General features: G+C 42.8%; 2 protein-coding genes across 5 annotated transcripts in view; both read right to left on the bottom strand.

The window, feature by feature from the left end:
- The window catches only part of prkcz (protein kinase C, zeta), an 84774-nt gene extending 69078 nt beyond the window's left edge, over positions 1-15696 (bottom strand). Inside the window, exons 1-4 of one of the 4 annotated variants that reach the window (XM_028992596.1) lie at positions 15298-15696; positions 10603-10724; positions 9267-9356; positions 7650-7700 (exon numbers count right to left, since the gene is read on the bottom strand). In XM_028992596.1, the coding sequence (XP_028848429.1) occupies positions 7650-7700; positions 9267-9356; positions 10603-10724; positions 15298-15368 (334 nt within the window). In that variant the 5' untranslated portion in view covers positions 15369-15696. Of the gene's footprint in view, positions 1-2664; positions 2812-3170; positions 3300-6013; positions 6123-7649; positions 7701-9266; positions 9357-10602; positions 10725-15297 lie in introns of those variants that run through there. The other 3 variants (XM_028992598.1, XM_028992603.1, XM_028992600.1) reach the window with 3 other exon arrangements.
- A 1967-nt stretch (positions 15697-17663) lies between these two features.
- LOC114798708 (tumor necrosis factor receptor superfamily member 14-like) lies at positions 17664-22010 on the bottom strand. Its single transcript, XM_028994625.1, has 9 exons — positions 21792-22010; positions 20330-20407; positions 19917-20045; positions 19127-19285; positions 18960-19044; positions 18609-18778; positions 18459-18496; positions 17989-18047; positions 17664-17889 (listed from the first exon to the last, which is right to left on the bottom strand). The coding sequence occupies exons 1-9, from the start codon at positions 21838-21840 to the stop codon at positions 17856-17858; spliced, it is 801 nt and encodes a 266-aa protein (XP_028850458.1). The 5' UTR covers positions 21841-22010; the 3' UTR covers positions 17664-17855.
- Positions 22011-22304: the final 294 nt, after the last annotated feature.

The raw sequence follows: 22304 nt of genomic DNA, 5'->3' as shown, positions 1-22304 counted from the left end.
CAATGTCATCTGTGCTTAGGAAAATGTATATCGAAAACCAAAAAGGCCCACTCGCGAACTACAGTCTGCAGCAAGGAGAGCGAGCCACGCCCCAAATCATCAGAGACTCAAAGATGATTAAGGTACACTACCTGTGCAATATTGGAATTGATAATGATAATGTAACATGGCCTACAAACAGGGGTCCTCATTACTAGGGACTAGTGGGTCTGACTGTCTATTTTAAGAGGAGAGTCTGGTTGGTCCCCCTGCTCTAGGCGGTTTTCGCACTTGATCCACTTTTCTACCCTGCTCTCTCTGTGTGTGTGTGACTGAACAGAGGTGAATGAACAGGGAAATAAACCATTGATGTTGAAGGGTGGGAAGAAATAAGGAGCGCTGCTTTGTTTGGAGGTGGTTTTACGGGCCGCTGAGGGCAGAATGATTCGCTGTCTACCAAAGCTGATGGCTGTAATCTTCCAATCCCTCCTGCTCTGTTGCACATTAAAGCAGCGAGGTGTTCAGCTGTTATCCCCTGCGAGGATGACGGTGGCGGCTTACGGCAATATAATACTAGGTCAAACACAGACCTGCTGCGTTTGTTGAGATAAAATGGACCAAACGGACTACGCTAAGTAAAGAGCAACAACAAAAGGAACAGCCAAGCATCACTGAATGGATGCTGGGTATGAAAATAGGAAAAAAAAAAACTGAACATAGTTCAGTTCACTCAATTTCTTAAGTGAAACTATAATAAATATAATTATTGTTTTAATAAAATCGTTAAATTCGGATAAATTCCGAAAGCCCTCACAAAGCCCTTCTGACTTTTGACTAGGAAGCGTAGTAGAGGGATAAAGCACAGAGCTGTATATCTGTCCACATTTTTTTCTGTCATCAAAATGTATTTGAAATCCATTCTCCTTCTGAGTCGTTTACTCTGGGACAAAGACAGTAGTCCGATCAAATGGTCTAACTGAACTCCAATCGTAGCTCAACCCCACTCTGCACGGAAATGTACTGAGTGTCTCCACCACCGCCTTCAAAACACCAAATAAGGGAATTTTAATTTTGTCACAGAGCAGAAGGACACTGCCTGAGTTGGCTGACTAAGGCCTTGTGATACATTGTGAACCAAGTGGGTCATCGGCGAGGAGGAGAGAAGAACAGGAAGTGCGAAGGCGAAGAGCAGATACACCTCCTACAGACTCCTACAGGTTAATGATGAAGGGAGAGGGGGGGGGCAGGAGAGAGGCGGCCGATCGCGTGGGAGTGAAGCGGTTTCTCATCATCGTCCTCTCCCCCCGCTGCAGTGCTCCGAAACCGCGGCGCTAAGCACCATCCGTTCAACGCGGACACCTGCTGCCACCTGCACTGCCTACACCGTCGACAGCCCCTTACCACCTTCCCGCCGCCATATTAACAGCATTTTCACTGTTGACAGTATCCTGCTTTAATATTGATCGTTGCTGAGCGCATCACTCAGCAAATCAACTGTTCAAATCCATGCCACAAAAACACAGAACCCTGTTCTGTATAGTTCTCTCTGACGTCGGATGTCAAAATGTCTGTGGAATAGACATGACAGGACAATGCAAGTGGTGATGCAAGCTTCCCACATGTTGACATCGCACAGCAGGACACCTGTCAATCACCCTTGCTGTCATTGGCGCTTTGTTTCGTCTCTATGGCGATTACAGGTTCCAATTATTCCTGTCACAGTCTGGCTGTGTCTACTGAGCGTACCTACATGGAAGAGGAATAAGAAGTCAAGAGTCATGTGTTACATAAGCGTATGAATTATGTCATGACGCTAGTCACGGCCATTCTGCAGTAGATGGAGTGGCTTGTTCAGGGACTTTGTGCCACTCAGAAACAATCATTACCAAAAAAAGTCGCGTTCAGTAATAATATTTGGATTACATGATGGATCAATAACCCAGACGACTCAGGTTGCAGCTGCGGCTAAATACGGAAAGCCTATGAATTACCAGTGGCTGATCCAGTGCGCGCCGGGCATGGCTGCGCTCGATATCCGGCCGCCAAGGACAAATCAGATCAGAAGAGCTCCCCTCATACAAACTCATAAAGTCAAATTACATCAGGACCCGGTGACATAAGCGGGCTCCGCCGTCAGGTTCCACCAGGACCAGCGCTTCTGGTGTCTGCCGTAGTGGGAGGGCAAATGAGCTCCAGCCACAGTTATTCCACCGTAAACGTAGCAGGACAAATCGCCTCTTGTCGTCAAAACACAGATCACCCAACAGGGCACGGATGCTTTCTGTGAAAGGACACCCTTGTCCTGTCACATGTCCTAATGACACAGCCATGTGGGGCGGGGGGGTAGAATAAATAAGCCTTTTCCCCACCATGCCGCATGTTTGGGTGTCCTGATGTTGCACTAATTATGTCAGAGGAGGCCTTAAATATGCATGAAGATGCTATTTTAGCCTCCCCTCCCCACGAGAGACTGAACAATAAGACACCTAATCACAGAAACGTCCCATCCCGCACGCTGCGTGGCCGGCAGCCAGATCTCTAGAAGCCATCGCCGAGGCTCGCAGAAGGGGTCCGCATGCATAGCAACAGCGACTTTAAAGGCAACAGGAAGAGATCTCCCAGATGAAACGGCACCAATGAAGACTCTGCAGATGAAGCGATGGAAGAGAACGCCATGCCACCTACCAGTGCTCTCTTTAGGATGCATTTGCCCTTCCCATGTACGAAAGAAGAGGAAGAGATGGAGAGGGGGGAAGCCCTCTTGCCTCTTTTGTGTCTCTGGACGGGAAAGCAGAGGGGAGGATGCTAGCCGTCCTCTTGCTTCCCTCCCTTGCCAGGTCTGGCTAGCACTGGCAGGTAGGCTGCCACATTCTCCCTTACTGACACACACACACACACACACACACACACAACAACAGTGTCCAGAGCTTCTCAAAACAAGACCACGACCAGCAGGATGCTGGGACAACAGATCCACTGCAGGGACCCAGGAGAGGGACAGGACGGCAGCATCAGCAGCGCCAGGCAGCAGCAGGCAACCGAGCCCGAGAGCATCGCATCCTCCCCACACTCACACTCACACACACACACACACACACACACACACACATATGGCAGAGACATTGTGTGTGTAATTCATGTGGAGAACATACATTGAACGAGAAAAGGAGGAAGCTGTAAATCTGCCTTACCAATTCAGCTTCCTCCACCCCGGCTTCCTCCAGCACATCACCCAGGCAGCCTATCGTCGTGCCGGCTACGAGATGTGCACCCCCCCCTCTCTCCCTCTCTCTCTCTCTCTCTCTCTCTCCAAAAGGCTCTCCTCTCCTCTTCTTCTCCTTGCAGTTTATTTAATTATTTCCCTCCCCTCCCTCTCCCTGTCTCCCCCCCCTCTCTCACCTTCTCCAGTCGTCTGTTCCACTTGCCTCTCTCTCTCTCTCTCTCTCTCTCTCTCTCACCCTCGCTCTCTCTATTCACATTTCCCTGATTTTGCTCTCCTCTTGGATTTTTTTTCCTCCTCCCTCTCCCTCTGCCTCGGTTTAAATGGCCAGGCTCTCCCTGCAGCAGTCTGAATACTGATGGGTGGAGAGGACAAAAGGAGGGGTGCGCCCTCGGCGTCGGGAACGCAGATCCTCTGCCGGAGCACCCAGTCGAGCCCGACGCGGCTTAGCGCGCCTCTCCTCCCTTCCTCTCCCCTCCCTTCACTTCTCTGCTCTGTGACATCCCCTGTCTCATGGAGGCAGGCATGGGTGTTGCGCCGTTCCCCGGATAGCCAGTGGCACGCGGCTGCGTGGAAAACCCGGACCGGAGCCGCCTCAGGCCCAGATCGGATCTGGTCCTCGCGTCCCAATATAGACAGAGAAGCAAAGAGGAAAGCGGACCAGCTTAGTGGCAATGGTTCGGGTTTAACAAGCGTCATCAAAATTTTATTCAGCACAGAACCCCACAAGTAACACATTTTATATCATTATTAAAATATTTTAATACTTCAAAATATTAATTCTATATTTATTACATATTATACGTAATCTAGAAACAGGGCAGAATCCTAAAATACTTCCTAATTTAAACTCTCTCGCATTTGTCAAAGCCCATCCAGACATACTTTATGTGATTTGGGGCTGTTTGTAAAAAATTGCAAAAACTATATATAAAAATTCTTACTTTCTTCAGTGTGCTATCACAGATTAGGTCCCGCACTGTCCAATCCAACATCTCGAGTGACACACTTGCCTTCGGGCTTGGGCGATGTGTGCCAAGAGACCGCTAACTTCCCCATTTTTTTTTTTTCATTCCATGGTCTGGGTGTCCAGGTCCATTGAGAATTTTTTTCAGTTGTTCAGTGTCCACAAATAAACTGTGACACGCTTTAAACGGTTGCTTGTGAAGTAAAGAACACTTAATTAAAAAGCAATTAGAGTGCAGAATCACAGACATGTAGAATAAAAAGGTAGCACCACTCAGAGCAGTTAAACAGGAAAAGGCACATGCGTCCGGAAATGTACAACGACACCCCCACCCAAAAGAAACAGCTTCAATTGCATTCATTAAAGTAACGTCTTATGCTGTTTTTAGACTACACTTCCTCTACTGTTCCAACCCCAGAAGAACCCTGCCCAAAAAAAAGCATTCGGGAGGTCAAGAATTTACAGCTTCCATCTAAATCGCCGCTCAGAACTCCCACACTAACTGCAGTCATTTCTACAGTGTTTCTTCAAATAAAATGCTTTACGGGCTCTTTACGGGCTAGCGAAATAGGAAAGGAAAATATGGGAGCTGCTGGGCCTAATTGTTATGCTTCACTTATAACAAATGATGTTGTCACTGGCTGAGGGGGATTTTAGAGGTGTTTAGAAGTGTTGAGAGCCTAGCCGCATCTCTCTGAACAAATTTTATATCATAATTTTTTTACCTACGTCTGATCATTCAGAACAAACCATGACAGGCTTCTGCTACCCAACTGACCGCTGACTGGATGATGGTGCTTAACAGCAATACCTACTGGTATTGACTGGTAGATCACAAAAGGAAGCAGTTTAAATTGAACCTTCGCGGTTTTCTTAAAGGTTAACAGTGCAAACTTTAGCGGGGTCTGTTAACAGAAATGGAATATAATGTTCACATAATGATCCTTTCATATCTGAACAGCATAGACGCTTGGAAAGGTTCAAATCTGCAACCTCATACCTTAATTACTGTATTCCTCATTGCAACATTCCTAATTATAACCATCAAAAAAATCATAGAATTCCAGACCGCTGACTGAATCGCTAAGCAACGGCAAATAATGATTGGAAACATTTAGTAATTAACTGAATATTAGATGAATTGCAGAAACAAAATGTATATGGGCATATGAATAAAATGCCAAAATATCAATATGGTCCCAGAGATCTTGAATATCTAAGTTCAATGAATCTCTAATTGATCTAATTAGAGAAGATTTCATTCAGAGCACTGTGTGGTTCAGCCCTCATCCAGCACCTCGGTTAAGATGAAAGGTTACTGTAATTACGTAATTAGGCATGCCTTTAATGACCCATCACCCCGCCTCTCACGACGACAGTGGATTCCTCCCACTCGCTCCAGTGGCTCCTCACCCGAGGAGAGAGCATCGGGAGTGGAGGTGGCGGCGAGAAGACACCACCTGACCGGCAAGGACAGGAAGCCATGAGACGGACTGCAGCAGCCAGGCAGGGCCGGGCAGGGCAGGGCAGGGCCGGGGCGGCTTCACACACAACGCGGGGTCGCCGCTCTCACTGTTTTCACAGCAGGCCAGCTCACACGTCGAACAATCCAAAATAATAAAAGATGCAAGGGAGCGTGAGATGACCTAGCATTTCCCCAGCTCATCATTTTCACACCGAATAACGTATTACAGCTACAATGTTTTTTTAAGCACGCATGCACAGCAGTTTGGATGAAAAAAGCCCCAAAAACTGCACACTGCTAACTACTCGGTCCTTGCACTGTGGTGACATTGCAGTGTCCTGTCCCAGCCAGACAAAAAGAGAAAACAGGCTGCGGTACGTACCCACAGAGTGGCGGCCGGTGGACGGGAACCTCGCTCTCCTTCTGTGGCAGGAGGGCTCCGCCTCGGCCGCCCCCAGGACGGACATCACTTTCTAGTCACACACAGCCTGTGTACGGCTGCAGCGTTCATGCAAGCATGCTGCAGCTGCAGCACACACACACCCATGCGTACATGCAAGCAGGGACAGCGCAACGCCCCAGTGGACACACACACACCCAAACTCATCATAATATCACCTGGTCAGCACAGAGTGTGTACCAGGAAGGGTAAGTTTCTCTCTCTCTCTCTCTGTCTGTCTCTCTCTCACACACACACACGCACACATGCACAGGGGACCTGATGCATTATTCGACACCATTAATTGTGCCCTTGTGGTCCTTCAGTAGTCATCGGGTTGTTGTTTTACTACATTACAGATCTATATGATAGCACATACACAATCACAAATGTCCTTGCATTATACCAGAAAGCTGAATTAGACCATTAAACATTGGCCAGTTCGAAGAAAGATGATGTTACAAATAAACACAGGGATGCTCAGTGTTGTGTGTACATGCATACTACACATTATTGTAGTGGTAGTAGCCTAGTGGGTAACACACTCACCTATGAACCAGAAGACCCAGGATCAAATCCCACTTACTACCATTGAGTCCCTGAGCAAGACACTTAACCCTGAGTTGCTCCAGGGTGACTGTCCCTGTAATTACTGATTGTAAGTCGCTTTGGATAAGGGCGTCTGATAAATGCCGTAAATGTAAATGTAAATGTATTGTCTCAGTTTCAAATACTAATTGCTTACATGCTACTATATACAATGCCATTCAGAAGTTTAGTTCCATTTAAAAATGCCATAGGTTTTGATAGTAAACTATAGTAACGTCCATTAAAATAACATCAAATTGATCAAAAGTCCCATCCAGGCATTGTTCGTGTTGTATATGACTCTTAAAATATTGTCATAAATGTAGAGACAGTGGGATTCTGTGTTCACTAATGCAAGTCAGTCACATTAAACATCTTAGTTCAGCAGATTTAAGAAGCAATAAAACGTATTAATTTTGTAATATTTTCTATTCAAATAAATTTCTATTAATTTTTCACGGAAAACAAGGAAACAAGGAACTTCTAAACAATGGTGTATAATAATCAGTAATGGGAATAACAGCGTTACAAACATAATTTTTCCTTAGAGGCCAATCTAACCAATTACTGTTTCCATTGTTACAACGCCATTACCGTAACCAGCCACAACAGAAGCAAGACCGCATAAGTGATGATGATTGGCTAAGGTTGAGTTAAACTTTGTGGTAAACCAACCAGAGGCAGACACACTCATATGAGAGACACTCAAAAAGTGCCATTTTTACAGTAGACATTCATTTTCCCTAGTTGGAAATATGTATGTGTTAAATGTACATTATGCCCTTGAACTTTATCCATGTCAGTAACAAGCAATTCAAATCTGATTATTGTTTCTGGCCAAGAATGTGGAAGTTGACATCTGCACAAACCCAGGTGCGGCTAACATGAGCTCCACTAATGAAGGAGGAGACGGAGCCCCACCTTCCACATTTTTGTAATTAGATCGTTTGAATGTGTATGAAACTGGTATGTATTTGGCTGTGCAACTTACTGTCCTCTCCAGGGCAGGGCATGCCAGGCTTCTCCGGGATGCTGGGGAAGACTGGTGGAGAGAGAGTACAGAAATGTCAGTCCACCAAATCCCAGAAGGGCCAGCATCTGTCTGTGCCCCTCCTGTCCTAATAAAAAAAGTCAAATTGCTCCCTGATCTACAATAATGGCTGGTCTACAGACTTTTACTGTCATTTTTAGCTCATAATAATGGCGCAACTCGCCTCTCACCAACGGATTTCTAGGACATTTCCCTGACAATCATTCATTTTTAATGAAGTCAGAAAGAAGGGGTTCATTTGCTTTCGCTGACGTTTTTAGCAGTGGTGCTGATTTTTTGACAGACTTGTGCTCATTATAAACACTTCAGCTCATTTCACAATGACAAAAAGAAGAAGGCATTATGGGTAACTTGCACTACATGTAAAACAAAATATTCAGATTATAACGACTGATCCATGGAACATATATCCAAACATGGCTGGAAATTACACACACAAAATAACTGTAATATCTGTATTATGCATTTTTATGATTTTCATAGACTACATTTAAAAATTGTCCCACTTAAAAAGATGAGAGAGGTCTGTAATTTTTAATATAGGTACACATCAACCGTGAGAGATAGAATGTTTTTGGCCCATTCTTCCAAGAGCTGTGTTTTGGGGCTGTTTCTCTGATTGAATTGAGGTCTGGAGACTGGCTCAGCCACTCCAGAACCGTGTAATGCTTTTTACAACAATGTGTTTGGGATCGTTGTCATATTGGAAGATCCAGTCACATTTCATCTTCAGTGCTCTCACTGTTTTTGCCCCAAATATCACAATACATGGCTCCATTTATCCTTTCCTTAATATGGATCAGACGTTCTGTCCCCTTTGCATAAAAGCGGCCCAAAAGCATAATGTTCCCACCCCCATGCTATACAGTGGGTATGGTGTTCTTGGGATGCAACTCAGCATTCTTCTCACTACAAACATAAGTTCTATTTTGGTCTTATTTGACCACATGTCATTCTCCCAATCCATCCTCCTCCATCCATCCAGATTGTGTCTGGATAACTTTCGATGGGCCTGGACATGTGTTGTCTTAAGCAGATGGAGTGCTGCAGAATTGTAATCAACAATGACATAGTGTGTTACTAATAGCAACTGTTACTGTTGTCCCAGCTTTCTTTAGGTCATTGACCAGTTCCCCAAAGTAGTTCTGGGCTGTTTCCTCACCGCTCTCAAAATCATTTGTACCCCATGAGGTGAGATCTTGCACGGAGCCCCAGGGCCAGCTCTTCACTCCAAGCTGCTTGCCTATTGTATATTGGCTCATCCCAATCTTGTCCCTGTTGTCCATAGACAGATCTCTGGTCTCATGTGGAGGTTGGAGTCTTGACTGTTTGCTTGTTTGTAGGTGCAACATATTTCTACACCATGTACAAATAAATTCTTTAAAAATCATACAATGTGATTTCCTGGATTTTTTACATTCTGTCTGTCACAGCTAAAGTGTAAAAATTACAGATCTTTTTAAGAGGGGACAAGTTGCACAATAAGACTTTTGGCCCAATAATGTTTTGGCCAACTGTAAGTGTGACCAAATACTGAAGCTTCAAAACATAACCTACCATGCAGGAGAAGTCCTGATTTCCTGCCTCGACTATAGAGCCGAAAGGCTTCCTCTAGCTCCATCTGAGAAGATATGGTGCATGGATCACCTGTAAACAGTTTAAAACATACTGATAACCCAGTCCTGTTTACGAATTAATAGCACAGATAATTGATGCAAAATATCTTATGAATGCTTATTTCTTTCATGGATATTTGATGTCAAAATGTTGAAGCCACAGCTGCTACTTCCTTGACTTTCTTCTGATGGAGGTAAAGAGACTAATCTGCTAATATAATCTGATAAACATGTGTGGGCCTAGTCAGTACTTGGCTGGAAGACCTCCACAAAGGTTGTCTTTGCAGCTGGAAAGGGGGTTGGCGCGGCCATCCTGCTGAGTAGCTAGAACTCCCATACCTGTGCTAAAAACCATCATGGCTGGTGTGTGGGGAAAACGGCAGCCAAAAACTAGATGGTACAGTTATTCCTCCCCACTAATGTTGTTTATGTCAATGACATTTCTGACTAAATATCTTCGTGAAGGAACCTTTTTGACGTGATAAAAACAAGACAATGTGAATTCTGGTCATGTGACGATAACTATAACAAAATATATAATGTAATATTGTGGACTAATAAAAATAAGACTAAATATGGTTTACAAATAACAACTATAATAAAATGTCTCTTCATTTCCGTTGACGAAAACAAGATGAGTTTAGATCTTGTTTAATTCCGTTATTATATGGTGATTTCTGTTTCCTTTTCCGGTATATCCCATCAGGATGAAGCGATCTTTGGACACACTTTGCATTTTACAATGAAGTGGAAAATAAAACAGAATGTGTGGTCACCAAATCATGTGTGGACGTAAAGTATTCTTGAGTCTATAAGGTAAGGTACTTTTAGTCGATTGAAACTTAATAACTAAAATGAGTCTGGACGTGATTAAGACTAAATGACAGCTGAATGCAAAGACTACACTAAATCTAAAATTAAGACAGGCTGCCAAAACAACTAATACTCCCCACCCGCATTTTATTGTTGAGATTTATTAATGTTATTATTATCATTGTAGGATACATGTATACATTGTTTCAAGTATGCTATTCCGCTTTTGAAGATTTGTAACTTGGATCATGTCCAACTTTATGTTTAACATTTTGAACCACTTCCATATTTTACATTTACATTTACATTTACATTTACGGCATTTATCAGACGCCCTTATCCAGAGCAACTTACAATCAGTAGTTACAGGGACAGTCAGTAAGTGGGATTTGAACCTGGGTCTTCTGGCTCACAGGCGAGTGTGTTACCCACTAGGCTACTACCACCATACCATATTCACATACCTTCCTCATCAATCCACTTAAGTGTGATGGGCTGATGCTGGCGTAGTCTGCAGATCTCACGCACCTCCTCACACAGCTCTGTGTAGGTCATGTTGGCCTCCAGGTCCGATATTAACATATCCCTGTACAGAGCAGACACAATCAGACACTAATCTGCGCACTCCAGAAATTTCACCAAAGTACGCTTTTCACCAAATGATAAAAAAAAAAGATAAACCTCATACCTGCCCAGCTGTAAAGCTTCAGATGACAGCTCATACTATACGAATATGATGCACAAGTGGGAATATTTCTTGTGCTGACATAAGCACGGTACTTGGTACAAGTATTTTGTTTTCACTGGGTAACACAATGCCAACTCAAAAGTACTAATAAATACTCAAAAGTACTATACTAAAAAGTACTCAAAAGTACTATCAAAATAATAACAATATTTGAATATATTTAAAGACAAGAATTTCCAGTCACTAAAGATTAGATTCAAGATTAAGTGGACAGACTGACATAACTATACAATGCAACTTCTTAATAATTAATGGTTTATAGTTAATAATTTCATGTTAATTAGGTTTTACATCAGTCAATCTGACAGTAATGAGACCTCTGACCTCTGTTCTGAAATGCCTCATTACATTTCGCAAGGAAAAGTATTCAAGAAATTATATTTATTATTAGCACATAATGTTGGATTGGCTGAAGGAAAACGGCTGATCTCCATATCGGCATAAGAGGAAAGTCTCCCGTACCCACACAGATATAAACAGCCCATGAAAGGCCGACCCAATCTGAAATATTTTATCGCTCTGGAACGAAACGGATTAGGCAAAAGGCTTTGAATGGTGGGCTGAGAAGGTGGAGATTCAATTAAAAGTACCCGGTTATCAGTTCTGCCCAAGTTTGCCTATCGGGCCTTGAGCTTCCTTCCTCGCGCTCTGCATTTTTCCCACATAAAGTCTACGGCTTCCACAAACTGCATGCTTCTTTAAATGCCCGCCTGCTAATTAGCGGACTTGTGTTAGAGGTGACTCAGCCGCTGTTGGGGAGTTTCCTGGCACCCAGGAATGTCACCGGCATGGCCCTTGTACTGCCAAGTGACCTTTGGATCCTGTCTTCGGAAAACGGCCACGCGCACTCAAGGAGTGTCTCTTTATGGCAACTACAGAATCCATTCCATTCAAGATAAAACTACTTCAAATATGGCAGGAGAACATTTCAGAATGTGGAATTATTGTGTTCCTATGTGAAAGAACTAATTGCTTTGATGTGTGTAAGTAACGAGGATCATCCAGTCAGCCTCAGGAACAGCCTCGGTTCACATACTGAAGACCTGACGAGACCCGGCATTGGCAAGGCTAGATGCCTTCAGCTGATACCATTGTTGGCTGCTGACCATGCAAATCTTGGTAGGAAATAAAGTGCGAACAGAGATGCAGGCGCATGCAACAGCCAAGGCCTGGAAGCCCTTTTAACAATTTTAACACTGTTTAACCATACTGATAGGAGCGAATAAGAACAAGAACTTCGCCAAACCAATTTGTAAAGACTCAAAGCTTGATTCAGAGGGCTACATTGAATAAATAATAATAATAACAATAATAACAGAAGCCTATGAAGCTATGGAGAAGTACTGTGGTGCCACATAACTGGTTGCTAGGCAACTGTCTGGATTAGGCAGTCTGCGCCAGAGCAGCACAGTCCTTCTCCCCGCCGAGCAAAAATATTTTTAGGTTTGGGAATCACCAGTGCATTCTGAGCACGCAGATAAAGGACGACCCATTCTAAACTTTGCATATCGCACAGTTTGTGATGCAAAGCGCAGCACGTTAGCAGCGTCCAATATCCGAAACTGGAACTTGCGCAAGCACCCCCTCACCCCTGCAAAAACTTCCTGAAAACAAATCCGCGTTTGTTCTCCAGTGGCTTCCATGCAAATGTGAACTTGGTGTCGTCTGTGGTGACAAACGCAGTGAGCACCCTCGACTTCCTCTGAATCACATGAAGCGTTAACTTCTTCAAGGTCATGTAACCCATTTCTAGGAAGTGTGTAATCTTCACGCCTTAAACAGAGCAGTGTAATCACTTCACGATACAGTACAGGCCAAAAGTTGGGACACACCTTCTCAATCAATGTGTTTTATTTTTATGACCATTTACGTTGGTAGATTCTCACTGAAGGCATCAAAACTATGAATAAACACATGTGGAGTTATGTACTTAACAATAAAAGGTGAAATAACTGAAAACATGTTTTATATTCTAGTTTCTTTGCTCCGATTACTGCTTTGCACACTCTTGGCATTCTCTCGATGAGGTCGTCACCTGAAATGCTTTTCCAACAGTCTTGGAGTTCCCAGAGGTGTTTAGCACTTGTTTTCACTCTGCGGTCCAGCTGACCCCAAACATCTGGATTGGGTTCAGGTCCGGTGACTGTGGAGGCCAGGTCTCCACTTTTTGTTAAGTACATAACTCCACATGTGTTCATTCATAGTTTTGATGCCTTCAGTGAGAATCTACCATGTAAATGGTCATGAAAATAAAGAAAACACATTGAATGAGAAGGTGTGTCCAAACTTTTGGCCTGTACTGTATTGTGAATGTAGAATGTAGAATGTAGGCTCTGAGGAGGCATCCCCTTTAAAATGAAGCTGCACGATGTGGACTGAGATGCTTTCACGGGAACCTGTCAGAGGTTTAAAAGGGTAGGTCTGGTGTAGCTTTGTTGGTTAAAAAAAACTGGTAAGGAAACGGACTAAAGGTAGCAGGTTCACTGAGATCTGAGATCCCCTGTCACGGCTGCCCCCTGCTCACTAAGGGAGATGGGTTAAATGCAAAGGACACATTTAGCTGTGAACACCATGTGCTGTGCTATGCTGTGTATCACAATGACAAAAACACAATCACTTTCACTTTTGGGAACCCCACTGGCTTAGTCAGTCCATTGTAAGTGTTGGTCCAAGTTGCATAAGCTGCCTTTCCATCAGTCGCATGCAATTCTTTCCTCCACAGGCCATACTTCCTCAACATCACAGGCAAAGAAGGTGTGCACAGCATGAACGATGCACATGCTGGTCCTCACCTTGCTGGACTGATGCAGGAGATCTTCTCCAATTGGGAGAATGCACATAAGGTCGCAGTTGGAGTTGTCTGGCCTGATGCAATATGAGTTTATGGGAGTAAAGAAACCATCCATCAGCGTTCTACCAGTTAGACAGCCTGAAATTATGGCGACATGTGACGCCTTTATAATAGCTAAACCCATTTGTGACCCTTGGATGAGGTGCAGGAGTAAAATCCAGACCCTGGGCTGAAAAGTGAAAGTGATTGTCATTGTGAAACACTGCAGCACAGCACACAGTGACAAAAACTAAATGATTCCTCCGCTTTTAACCATCACCCTTAGTGAGCAGTGGGCAGCCATGACAGGCGCCTGGTGACTTGCTCAGAGCTTTCAATGCGCTCAATGCACTGCCATCACCAGAACACTGTTAAACTCAACAAAAATACACTTCCAGCCTTATGCACCTGGTTTTGAACATCTCAACACATCTCTATTCTTGTTGCACATTTTGCACATGTTCGTCTTGTCTTGTGTGTCCTGTTTGAAATATCCAACATATCCACTTACAAGCATCCTACATGATGTTGTCCAGTTATGTCTTGCTCATTGTACAGAAAAGTATTACTTTTCACCTATAGAGATAACCTGTACAGTATTTAAGCTTTAGTATTAGTCAGTATAGTTTAGTTTAGTGTGTATATGCATATATATTTTTCTTTTATGATTGCACTATGGGGGGGGGTCTGTACTGTTGCTGTGTATACTAACAATAAACCAATCTTGAATCTTGAAACTTGCTCAGTGGCACCTCAACCCTTTGATTTCGGGTCCGTTTTCTTACCCGCTCGGCCACCACTGCACTGGACCTGGGAGGTCCGACACCGCCTGCCCTTATCGCACCAACCGGGCAAACCATTTTAGCGTTTGGGACTAAATTGCATCCCGATCAATGCCCTACTGTTGTTCAAGCGTGCTGATGCTTCACCCCTCAAATGCCATCCTCACGTATGTTTTAAATCGACGACCCCTTTCACCGGTACGCAGGCAGGGAGACGTGACCGCCATAGCTGCAGTTTCATCAAGGGAGGAGCAGGCAAAGCTTACACATCATATTAGTCATGGCGAACTGATTCATAAAAGAAATGAGGTTCAGCTGCAAACACAACCTGAACCCCATCAGCCCCATATATACATACATACATACATACATACATATATATATATATATATATATATATATATATATATATATATATATATATATACATACATACATACATACATACATACATACATACATACATACATTATATATATATATATATATATATATCTATATATAGATATATATATATTATATTATATATAGATATATATATATTATATATATATATATATATATATATATATATATATATATATATATATATATATAAATAAGCTGACCTATTGTATATTATTATAAGTATAAACGGAGAGAAATGAATTTCTAGCGGGTCCACGCAGGTAAAGGCTTCTGATTGGCTGGCCGTCAGCGTACCTGCGCGAACAACATGTCCCCGGCCGCGTTAACCGCTTGCTGGCCGACCGAACCCCGCGTTTTCGTGTCCGTGCGTCGACGCCGCGGCAACACTCACCCCGCGTAATGCGCTTTAACTTTAACGTGGTCCGAGCGCAGGTTCATCATTGATCCGTTACTCGCGGGCATGATAATCTCCACAAAGAGCCTCTTTTTCCCCCCTTCTTCTTACACGCGACTTGCTTTCTTGTTCTTGAGCAGAAAAAGTTAACCCGGCGCGGTTAAAAAAAAAATAAAATAGATAAAATGAGAAATGAAAGCCGGCGCCGGCCCCGTTGCGCGCAACAAGTGCACGTCGTCGCGTCCTCTCGCAGGAAGCCGCGGCGTCACCTCATTCTCCCCCCCGGGAGAGACGCGTGGCGACCCCGACCCCGTGGCCACCGTGTCCGCCGGAGAGCCACCGCGGGCTGCTGCGAGACGGCCGCTCGGCGTGGGGACTTGCGGGGCGGGGAGATCCGCGTTAAGACGGGGCCGCGGCGCGCCTGGATTGGCCTGGACGGAATCCACCTGTTGTCCTTCTGGAGGAGAAAGGACGAGGCCGTGCGGTAGCAGAAGATACTGTCCACGATACTGTCCAAAATATTCATATCATTACTGAAAATAACGTGGGTCATAATACTAATCTGAAACAACAGTCACCAATATAAATAATAATAATTATTATTATAATAATAATAAACTAAATAAACTGAGGTTATAACTGAAGGCCTGGGACATTCCTATGAGATGAACTTTTTGGCCATACGGATCAGCAGGAAGAAATAATTTTATTCCCACAATCAAGCGCTGAAGTCATGATCATCTTGCATTCACCAAAACACCAACCAAATGACCAGTGCCAAGTGATGCTAACAGAAAATATTAATGTGACCCTTGCACAATAAACCTTTTACACGTGATTAAAGCTAATTTCGATCTAACAAATGCCACTCATACTTTTTTCTCATTCATTTCTACGATCAAAAATAGGGGGTTGAATATATCAAATTAAACCCATATAGACTTTATATTTAAGGGGTGTGCAAAAGGCCTGCGCTTAAACTGCCCGGTAAACCATTGCTGAATTATTTATACAATATGTGTAATACACGTGCGTACTTTTATGCATAAGAACTATGTGTAAAATATAGTCGTAGCGCCATCTCGTGGAGGAAAAGAGTTCATCATATTTATGTGTACACTGATTCACATGCATTTTTTTAACTAATGAATGTTTGGAGGCCCATGAAACTGTTCAATACAAACAAATGCTTTTTTCCCATTACCAAATAAACTGGGGACTCAGTTATAACTGTTGTATTTTTAAAGACATTTTATTTCATTGAGCTACTATGACATTAAAAACAATAATATCCACAAGTAGTTAATACTTTCCACAATTATGTCACAAACACAAAAAACATGCCTTCGTGTTGGCTAAACTTTGATTAGTACCCAAACCAAATTCATTGCAAAGGTAAAACTATTTTAAAGAGGTCAAAGAGGTTATTTACTGTAAAACACAGTACATTTACAAAAAACAACACAAATATTTACTGTAATAGACAGTAAAATTCAGAGCATTTAGCAAAGTGCTTATCAGTAGTTACAGACTCTAAACATGGAGGAACTTATGTTTCTTACACAAAAATTGAGGCATGAACATGTGTCCTGAGCTGAAGGACATACAAATTAAATAAGCGACAGACACAAAAGACACAAAACCATTGAAGGGGTCTCTTCAAAAGTTTAGGGACAAATCCAATATCCCAAAATAAAGAATAAACTCTCTCTAAATTGAACGTAGTGGCACTCAGTTTTCTTCTTCTGTGCCACTTTTTGAAGCTAGTCTGACAACAAGCATTTGGAACGCGAGTGAGTCCAGATCTTTTGTATATAAAAAAAAACGTTTAATTAAATTAACACAAAGTAAATCACACAAACATGGAGTAGCACCATCCTACCTCACAGCCCTTATTACACCTCACACTGCACCTCGTATACTCTGAGCCTCCAGTACTGCTTGCCTGGTCCCTCCATCTCTGAAGGTAAAAGGAAAACATTCATCTAGACTCTTCTCCATCTTGGCCCCTCGGTGGTGAAATGAACTTCCCCTCGAGGTCAGAACAGCTCAGTCACTGAGCACCTTCAAATGACAGCTCAAGACCTTCCTCTTTAAAGAATATTTAGATTAAATTGTAACGTTCTTATTGTCGAACTTGTGTACAGAATCCACAACATAGTGAATAAAAAGATTGTATTCATAGTTGGGGTCCTAGTGAACCAGAATTGATCTCTTCATCGATGGTAACTTGAATGCACGTTGTAAGTCGCTCTGGATAAAGGCGTCTGCCAAATGCCGTAAATGTAAATGTAAATGGTTCAAATCCCCGAAAGGCCAAGGAGCCACTGAGCAAATCACCGTCCCCACACACTGCTGCCCGGGCACCTGTCATGGCTGCCCACTGCTCACCAAGGGTGATGGTTAAAAGCAGAGGACACATTTCATTGTGTCACTGTGTGCTGTGCTGCAGTTTATCACAATGACAATCACTTCACGTTCACTTTCAATGGTCCTCCTGAAAGTTCATGCTGTGACTGGTCCCGGTTTGTGCATGTTAATTAATCTCCCTGAAGTCACAGACACATTTCAGGACATTCGTCTTCTATTCTGGGGGTAAAAATGGACGTATATTATTCAAACTTATATGAACATCTCTAGGTTTAATTTCAACAGAGTGCAAATATTGCTTTTTAAAATAATACTCACGGTTGTGCAACACAGGGGCTTGTTGTTGGACAAGGTGGCTGTGTGTCTTGCTGTGGAATCTATGATTTAAAGGAAAAAACACTGTGGCTCAAAGCTGTCCTGACCATTAAAACTGAGGCTGAGGTTGGGACATTTACATTTACAGCATTTACCAGATGGCCAGATGCCCAGACTTACAAATTCACATTCAAATCAGTAGTTACAGGGACAGTCCCCCCCTGGAGCAACATAGGGTTAAGTGTCTTGCTCAGGGACACAATGGTAGAAAGTGGGGTTTAACTGGGTCTTCTGGTTCATAGGTGACTGTGTTACCCACTAGGCTATTACCACATTTATGGAGGATTAATAAATCTAATTAGAACCAGTCACATTATTCTTATCAGCATCAACTGTGTGTATTGTGATATAGCCTAATATTATGGAAAACACTAAATATTAATACTTATAATGCACACATTTTTAAACCTTACCATTACAGGAGAATGATCTTGCCTGGATCTGGAACGATCTTCATAGACGTAGGCGAGTTATTAATAACAAATGTATTATTCAGTCATGAATTGTGACAAATGTTATCCATTGTATTTTAGAAGTATATGTATAAAATAATTTTAAAATACCTTTATTTGTCTTTGTTTGTAAGTACCACCATAGTGTACATGCAATTAATGTGGAGAGAATAAAAACAAAGGACGATACAAGTCCTATTCTCGCCCTTGATCTTCTCCAACAGGTTACATCTTTTGTTGAATTTCCTTTTTCATTCTCTTCTTCACCAGTAATTGCACAACTAAAATACATGAATTATTAATCAATTAATACTGCACATTTCTCAAATGCATGTTTTATAATGTCAGTTAAAATGATTACCTACAAACTAGACATTTGTAATTGGGTTTTATTGATCTTTCTGTGAACCTGGGTAAAAGGGAGAATAACAATTTCTCCATAAATTAGTAAATGTGACCTACTCGGTCCATTTGGTGCAGTTTATCCCAGCTGTGGAGTAAAACCCATCTGGACACTCCTCACAGACGGTATCAGCGCTCTTAGTTCCTGTACACAAACAAAAGTTATGTAATAGAACGAGCACATCAGGTTCCAGAACATTAAACTTGTGGATTGTCTTCTTCATTACCTGGAGTTTTAACACCCTGACCAGGTCCACACATCTGATGCTTTTCTCCAAAAATGCATTCCCCCTCCCCTGAATAACTCACACAGTAATATCCAGGGTGCAAATCGCACACAGTGTTTCTGGTTACTGTACACTTGTCCTTTATTATAAGGCCCTGACCTAAAAACACAATTACAACGAATTAGTCATAAAAAAGGATTTTTCAATTTCTGCAATTTCGTAATTACAATCTGTGATCCAACATCTCTATAACATTTGATGTTCTCCTGACTGGAGTTTCATGTTTGCCTTGTGCTCCCTGATTACCTTGATTAGTTCCATCTGTAATTATTAGTATAAATATCTCCTTGCAGTGGGGCAGTGGTGGCCTAGTGGTTAAGGAAGTAATAAGAAGGTTGCCATTTCGAATCCCGATCGGCCAAGGTGACACTGAGGTGCCACTGAACAAAAGCACCATCCCCACACGCTGCTACCTGGGCTCCTGTCATGACTGCCCGCTGCTAACCAAGGGTGACTGTTAAAAGCAGAGGACACATTTCATTGTGTCACCGTGTGCTGTGTATCACAATGACAATCACTTCACTTTCACTTCACTCCTTCTGTCACCTTTATCTGTGTGAGGATTGTTGAGTTGAACACAAACACTATATTTCCACTGACATACGTACCTAACAGAATGAAAGAACAAGGACGGGACTCGGCAAGGATACAACAGGTAATCAGGGATGACAAAATATAGCAACCATGACACTCCAACCAAAAGAACACAGAGTACTGGGGAAAAAATTACCTGAATCACAGCTTTTACACGTCAAACATTTGCTCAGTCCATTGGGCTCATTCATGAACGTTTTCCCAGCTAAACATGGAGTACAGTTGGTAGCAGCGGCTTCTGTACAATTGTTTGAAACCCTGAAACCTGTAGAGAAGATATGGTAAAAATTAAAACGTAGCTGACACAAACTTGATTGTTATGGTGGACGACACTTTTCAATGGCCTGTACTGTAGCTCAGATTCCTAAGAACTTTAACAGTGGTTCCAATAGAAAGGTGTGACAATGCAAGTGTATCATAGTGTATATGTATAGTGTATAGTGTATATATCTGATCCTTAGACTTTTACATGGAAAGTCTTTTAAATATAATGTTGTGACATCTTCAGCATCTCAATTTAGGAAATTATTTGAAATGTCTTTCCAATACCTTCATTACACATGGGGCAGCATGTCCCGGGTCCAGTCTTGTATTCTCCATGTCCGCATGCCTCTTCCGATGAGGAAACTTCATTAGACCCACCGGTGAACAGAAGAAAAGGAGTTAACGAATCAAATTTATTAAGAGTATGAAAACCCAGTTACTAGAGACCTCAGTTAAGTTAAGGGGACGGTGCATTGGGTTGTGTATTCGACATTCACATTCGTAATCAGAAGGTTGCCGAATCCTGATCCGGAGCAAAGCACCGTCCCCACACACTGCTCCCCGGGCGCCTGTCATGGCTCAGGGAGATGGGTTAAATGCAGAGGACAAATTTCACTGTGTGCACCGTGTTAAGTGTCTGTGTTAGGGTTAAGTGTCTTGCTCAGGGACACAATGGTAGTAAGTGGGATTTGAACCTGGGTCTTCTGGTCCATAGGCGAGTGTGTTACCCACTAGGCTACTAACACCCTTACAAAAAAACTAGAAATCTCCACTTTCACAAAGTCACATACATTTTTTTTTTTTGTAGCTGTTGTTTTTTTTTAATTGCTGAAGCCGATAAACTGTGAAAATGCTAAATAATTCAGCTGCTCGCCAGTTTTTGGCAGGCAGCATAAAAGGGCCGAAAAACCTGCTCTGGAGTGGCAGTTGGACTCGGGTGCGGTTCACAGGAAGCGTGGGCGTTAAACAGACGCGTGACGTCACGTTTTTGTGATGCTCCATTTCTCAAGGCGGACACATTTGAAAACTGTTTCACAGCAGCCTGGTGTGAGTACAGTGAGTATCGGTATGCGACGTTTCAAAATAAAAGTTCCTAATGGAAAAACAGGGAATGACTTATTGTACATTAATATCGTGCCTTTCAGCTGGGGTCAAACTACATGTGTAAATCCACGTACATCATGCACTTTCACACTTGTGAGGCCGTAGGTAATAAATGAAGTGAAATTTGTCCTGTGCATTTAACCCATCACCCTGAGTGAGCCATGACAGGCGCCCGTTGGTTATCTCTCATCAAGAGAATACCAAGAGTGTGCAAAGGGCGTCTATTTAGAAGAAACTAGAATATAAAACATGTTTTCAGTTATTTCACCTTTTTGTTAAGTACATAACTCCACATGTGTTCATTCATAGTTTTGATGCCTTCACTGTGAATCTATCAATGTAAATAGTCACGAAAATAAAGAAAACACATTGAATGAGAAGGTGTGTCCAAACCTTTGGCCTGTACTGTATATGACATGATGAAACTGGAGATTTCTGGGGTTTTGTTTAATGAGTAAGAGAAATCCAGCAAAGATATGTGAATTTCTGTCGAATACAGAACTCACTACTAACTTTACTGAGGTCCAATAGAGATGAACATTCCAGTGTATTTCTCCGTGCCAGGTTTGCACAGTGACATTTTCGAAAGGCTGCAAGTTTGGAACACGCAAAAGCAAAATATTGAGTGAACATTTTAACTTACCTATTAAACTTGATAAGACACAAAGAAGTTCATATCCCCTGGTGTCCATCGAGGCGACATCAGCATGGTCCGGTAAAAACGAAAGAGTACAAACTGAAAAAATATAACATGATAAAGGACATGGCACTGGGACATTGATCACCGCCAACTACGTTTTCGGGAGAGTGAGTCTGCGCATGGACTGCGAATGGAACCTAGGATATGTGAAAGTGAAAGTGAAGTGATTGTGACACAGCAAAACGTGTCCTCTGCTTTTAACCCATCACCCTTGGTGAGCAGTGGGCAGCCGTGACAGGAGCCCGGGGAGCAGTGTGTGGGGACGGTGCTTTGCTCGGTGGCACCTCAGTGGCACCTCGGCGGACCGGGATTTGAACAGGTGTTGTACGGAATTCCGTGACCCTAGATGGCGCTGTGCCGCTAAGGACGGTGAACAACGTCAGTTCACAGACGAAGAAGACAAGCGGCTGGAAATAAAAACATTTTCCGGCCTGAGACTGATCCTTTATGAAAAAA

This window comes from Denticeps clupeoides, chromosome 10 (genome assembly GCF_900700375.1).
Source record: "Denticeps clupeoides chromosome 10, fDenClu1.1, whole genome shotgun sequence".
NCBI classification, from domain to species: Eukaryota; Metazoa; Chordata; class Actinopteri; order Clupeiformes; family Denticipitidae; genus Denticeps; species Denticeps clupeoides.
Note: the sequence above shows the minus strand (reverse complement) of the source record. Positions and strands in the feature narration are given on the sequence as shown.